General features: G+C 35.4%; 1 protein-coding gene across 1 annotated transcript; it reads left to right on the forward strand.

The window, feature by feature from the left end:
- Nucleotides 1–765: 765 nt before the first annotated feature.
- On the forward strand, nucleotides 766–3,730 carry il1b (interleukin 1, beta). The gene is made up of 6 exons (XM_056261528.1): nucleotides 766–861; nucleotides 1,029–1,107; nucleotides 1,193–1,370; nucleotides 2,722–2,883; nucleotides 3,249–3,388; nucleotides 3,477–3,730. Exons 1-6 carry the CDS (start codon nucleotides 818–820, stop codon nucleotides 3,702–3,704), a joined length of 831 nt encoding a protein of 276 aa, XP_056117503.1. The 5' UTR covers nucleotides 766–817; the 3' UTR covers nucleotides 3,705–3,730.
- The last annotated feature ends 2,486 nt before the right edge of the window (nucleotides 3,731–6,216 follow it).

Below are 6,216 nucleotides of genomic sequence, written 5' to 3' on the forward strand. Positions count from 1 at the left end.
GACATGTTGTCTTGAATTTTTATATTTTTAATTAGTTATTTTAAAAAAAAAGATACTTTCTTTTATGGTTTACATGTCACTTCAAAAAAATGCTACTTGCAAAACACATTTGTTAAATTAATGTTTTAATTTTGTAATTACTTTTTACTATTAAAACAAATGCTTCTCTCCGCTTACTTTAAAGAAATAATAAGAAAACATAGCCTAATGCCAAACTACTTAATCTATCAAACTGACTTTTAATTAGGCGAAAACATCATCATAAAAGAAGGTTTTTTAAGTTATTCTGTTTAAATAGCATTTTTTATATACATTTTGTAATAAATGATTAGATCCAGACAACAACATGAGCATTGCGTCATTTAGATTGCACGTGAGCACATCCTAGCGTTAGCGTCATGACATTATTTTTCTTAGTAGAAAAATTTAATAATTATGTTTAATAGTTTTCTAACAAAGAAAAAAGTACGTTTACGCGAGTTCATTTACGTCTTCACGGGATTTACCACTATAAAACGTGGCGCACCTGCTCTGATATCCCCGAAATGTCGAAAACCTGTTAACTTAACGTTAACTTCCTCATTCAGGGGAAATTCCCATTTTTAGGAGGAGGATATAAAAGCCACACTTCTACTGTCACTAGGCATTAAACCAAAGAATCTCACAAGAGAAAGAACCAATTCATTAATTCTAGAGAGGGAACTGACTAAACGACAGGTATGTGGCATATGCAATTACATCTTTAAAATTCCGTTTTTAAAGAGAAATATTATTATTTTCTCAATGTTTAACCCGTTTTCTGCTTTATTTTAGAACGATGGCATGCGATAATGGATATGACATAACTTTGGCTTTTGATGAGTAAGTTCAACCAGATCAAACGTTACTTTTCATATTATTATTGCATTATCAAACAGCTCTCGAAGACGGAATGATGCGTCGTTTACCTCTTGAATTAGCTTTGGTTTTATTTGAAATCGTTTGCCTAAAAGTCGTCTGATTCTATATTTGATTTGTTTCCTGAACAGTGCATCTGAGACAGACAGTGCAATTTACTCTGACAGTGCCGATTCTGACGAGATGGACTGCCCAGATCAACAATCCATGGTGGGTTGCTTTTAAATATGCTTATAAATGTGGTCTAATTAATATGAAATCATCTAAAACCGCTCTAAAACTCATTTCTCTGCAGAGCTGCCAATGCAACATGGATGGAGGCATCAAATTGGAAATGTGGAGGCATCCTTCCAGCATGAAGCAGGTGGTGAACATCATCATTGCTCTGAAGAGGATGAAGCACGTCAAAACAAAGTCTTCAGAGTTTGGTGAAGAAGAGGTGCTCAACATCATCATGGACCGTGTGATTCAAGGTACCACTACCAAACTTTTATGCTGCTAAAACTAGCTTCTGGCGGTTTGATTGTGCATTGACTGACTGGTGGAACTGGTAAACCACATTAGTCAAGATGGTTAGAGCTGGTGGGCCACCACAACAAACCAGTTACTGTGTTCTAGTTACCATATGACCTAGTTTGTCCAGTGAAACCACTATAATATTGTGAATTTGCAATACCATACTTAAAGGATAGTAATGAGCCCAAACTGAACTGAGCTGAATCACGACTATTGTCTTTTTCGTGCTACTTTACAGCAACATTTTAATTAGTATTTGCTGTAGTTTGCATCAATGACTATGTTTGCATGTGCACTGAAAATGTAATTATTTCCAATAACCAGAGTAAGATCTTTATGTGATGAGCAAACCTTCACTCCCATTTATAAGCAATCTGTTTATTATTCTGATTATTAAGTATTCTGGTTATTTTTACCACCATTATTCACAAATGAACCGCACAAATGATGAACTGACATACAGTAGGTGTGTTTACTGGCCACTGTTTTTACATATTTCTATGGGCGTATTGATTTTTTTTTGTCTTAATTTCAATGTTTTCCACCAACAAAATCATATTTTACATCATATTCATGTCGCGCAATGATGTCAGTATGTACTCGGTTTCTTCAGCACCTCAAAAATATGATGCTTTTTTACCTCTGTTTACTAATGTTGGTCAGGGTGGAATAGATGTGATTGTAGAAATCACACACTCTCTTGAGTAGGCACTTATTTTGAAAAAGTAATTACTTCACGACCACTAAAAAGTATGTTCTATATAGTACAAGTGTGTGTAGTATGTATGTATGTAATTCAAATGTACTACATTCGCCATGTTGTCATTATCATGTGACCTACCAGCGTCAGTTATGTCACTTCAGTCATTCATAAATCCTCTCCCGTGGCCTCATGGGAAAGTAAAGTGTCCATCATAAGCACACTTGAGAATCTCACCGGAAGTAGTATGTCATTCGGGTACTTTTTGCCTTCTCTTTTATGAGTATTTCAATTTCGGACATACTACTTTTATCACATACTGTTTTTCGCCTACTATATAGTAAGGAAGTATGCGACTTCAAATACAGCCAAAGTGTTTAAATGCCTGTTTTTTCGCATCAATTTGATCAAAGTATTGTGTTTCCATGAGGTAAAGCTCAATCCCAATATTTCCTAAATCTCATTATAATCACATTATGAAGGTGCATGTGAACATACTTAGTCACTTATTCTGTTATTTTCCTGCTTTGAAACTATCCATATTGTATAAAGCACTAATTTTTTTTTGTTGGTTGTTGACGTTCACTAATGTCTTTTTATTTCCACAGAGCGTCATATGGAGCGTGTTGTGGTGACTCCATCTTACACCAAGACCAACCAGATGGTGCAGTGCAACGTTTGTGATCAGTTCAAGAAGACTCTGGTGCAAAGCCTGGGATCTCCTCGTCTGCTGGCTGTCACGCTGAGAGACGGAAACAGTCGATTCAAAGGTAAATCTCATCACTCTTACAAAAAAAAGGTTCGATGTGGTTCTAAAACTAGGGTTCTTGACCTCAATTTATGCCAAAAAGGTTCTATACAAGGAGAAGAGTCCTAATAATTGCGTAATACTTTCATGTTTAATGGAATTTTTCCTATTGATAAAGTGTTTACGAACTGCTAAATTCATAAAAATGTCATTAAAATGAAAGATGGATTAGAACATGGATGAAATCTAAATCCATAAAATGATGGGAAGCTCTGAAAGGTTCTATATATTATGAAGCACCCTTTCTGAGCTTTCACATTTAAACCCGACTTCAGAAATGATCCTTTTGACGATTCTCTCTTAACCGGCACCTTTATTTATTTTCAGTGGATTTCAGTCTGTCGCTGTATGCATCAACGAGTGCCTCCCCGAATGCATCCCAGCCTGTGTGCCTGGCAATTTCCCAGACCAATCTCTACCTCGCTTGTACCAAGCTGGACGATCCTTCCCCCCACCTGGTCTTGAAGGTTTGTTCCCCACACCAAGTTTCACAACCATATTATTATTATTTATTTACTTATCCACATTATAAACTAAAGATTTAATTTATTTCAGGAGATCAGTGGAACCCTAAACACCATTAAAGTCGGGGACCAGAATGACAACCTCCTGTTCTTCAGGAAAGAGACCGGTGTGGCTAATAACACTTTTGAATCTGTTAAGTATCCTGGATGGTTTATTAGCACGGCTTATGAGGATTTCGAGCAGGTGGATATGAGCCAGATGTCAAAAGGCCGATTCACAAGCTTCACGCTGGAGAAGAAACAACTAATCCGGAGTTAAGAATCAAATTTGATTCCGTAAATATCTTCAGATAGTATGTACCAAGTACAGTTTATAATTGGATCTCTTCATTAGACTCGATGTGTACAGGCAGCGGTTAGACTCCTGCAGATCTTGGCCTTCTGGGTTTTGTTTTTTGCACTATGTGAGGATTTTATTTTTGGTAATGATAAATTCACATTGAATTCTTCAAATATTTAAAGTATGAATGTTTGTCTAGATCCATAATTTGTAATAATATTTAATATTTATTTTAAAGTATTTTAAATCAAACTTGTTTTGCACTTGATATGTGTTTTGAAATAAACCTATGAAATGAACCGTTACATGTTGTCGAGTTGATCAGATCATTAGACCTTCATTTGAACAGGATGTCTCCACTTTAAGTATTTTCAACGTTAAAAAAAACTCATGATAAAGGTTGATCACTTACTCCGTTTCAAACATATGCGGAAATGTATAAAAGATGATGCCAGTTGTTTTTCCAAGCATACATTTTAAGCACTTAAAAATATGGGTATATATTACCTCCTCTGGTTCTACAGAATTAGGAAATAAAGCTTGAGCGCCCCCATGTGATAGAAATAATCACTGCACACAGACAGTTCATTGCTTCAACTGTCCTCAGTGTTGTATGTTAAGTCTGTGTGTTGTCCGTGAGACCAAAATCTCACATTTAGACATCTCAGTAATCTTGAACCTGTTGATATCAGAAGATTTAAAGCAAACCATGATTTGAATGATTTATGAGTTTTTCAAATAGAGCGCTTCAAATGTCAACTTTGTTTCTCTATTTTCATTTGCCGATCTTATTTATTAAACCTATTACAAAGCCTGTCCACAATCAAATTTAAACAATGTTTCAACAATATTTTGATTTTATTGACACGTCTAAAATCCCATAAAACTTAGATGTTATTATTGTTACTGGCTACTAACACATGCCACTATTATTATATTACTACAACTATTATTATGATTGTTTCAAATTGTCTTGATATCTATTTATCACTCTGAGTTTATATCTCTTTTTTTTTCTCTCTCCACAACATCACCACAAAATGTATTCAATAACAATTTTCACTATTATATCACACTATAGATTAACCTATTTCTTAAACGTATTACTGTAACTGTATACAAAATATCTATACATTTTTCTTTCTTTTTGTTAGTTTTTTTTTGTTTGTACTTGTGTGTATATATTTCATTGGTCATATTATCAAGTCTTAATAAAACAAAAACAATACAAACATACAGTCATTAGCACTTTGCTACGTTGGACAAAAAATCCTGAATGGACCATTTGTTTATTATTAGTAGTAGCATCAATTTCCATAGATGCCGCTGAAGCAAAAACAAAATTGGCCTAAATAAAAAAAATAAAGATTAAACAGAAAAGGCATACATTAATAAACCGTTATGGCACAGTAAAGACGAGATGAACCTCAAATAGGGAGACCGGTTGTGAATAGGCTTTTTGCTTCAGCATCTGTAACTCACTGAATTTATGAACTAGAGTGAGTGCTCGAACTTTCATACAAAGTACCCACATATGTTTACAACAAAATGCACCAATTCAAACCTCTGCAAGAATATCACAGCCCTTATGAGTTGGTCAAATACATGGTGAGCCTTTGTTACACTAACCCACTGCCGGGTTAAACGATTAGACAAAAGAAGCAAAAACAGCGGCCATGCCATGCAATATGCTTAAAAAACTGGTTTATTGGAACAATACAAAATGTCTCTCTTTCTGTGACTGACCATAGCTCAAATCAACTTTCTGTTTGACGCAGGAGTGTGTGTGTGTGTGTGTGTGTGTGTGTGTGTGTGTGTGTGTGTGTGTGTGTGTAAATTAGTCTATTAGAACAAACGGTATTTATGCTTATAACGAACACTCGACTCCAGTGTACCTGTGTAAAGAACATGTAGGTCTAAACTGTCAATGTGTGTGTGAGCTTATGCCAATGTGTGAATATTCTCAATCAGAGCCACAACGGGGACACATTAATGTTGAGTGGTGGACCCAGAGACGGCACAGGGCACATTTTACCCACAATTCCTTTGAGTTACCAAATGGCTCCATACACACAACACAAACGTTTCTCAACATCCTCACCGCTGCATGGCTTTCAACATTTTCTTCACAACTGATCTGACTGACCCTTCTTTCTTTTAAACCTCCAAAATAAAAATAAAAGCATACAAATGTGGAATTGGTGGTGTTGCAACTAGACCTGGTCTCTCCACTACATAATTTGCATGACAAAAATAGCTTTTACAATTATTCTAAAAAGTCAGTTTGTGCAAGCAACAAAAAAAGTAACCTAAATAATCCACACATTAAAGATATCCAACAGGCTACTTTATTTGGAGAGGACAGGTGCTAAACACTAATATTCTTGCCAAGAGACTGACAAAAACAAAATTCGTGGTGGTGGTGATTTTACACATCCATCATGGACCATCATTTAAGTATCTTGGAGTACCATGTAAAGTTGAACACGAT

This window comes from Rhinichthys klamathensis, unplaced genomic scaffold (genome assembly GCF_029890125.1).
Source record: "Rhinichthys klamathensis goyatoka isolate OS25496 unplaced genomic scaffold, OSU_Roscu_1.1 h1tg000183l_1, whole genome shotgun sequence".
Taxonomy (NCBI): Eukaryota; Metazoa; Chordata; class Actinopteri; order Cypriniformes; family Leuciscidae; genus Rhinichthys; species Rhinichthys klamathensis.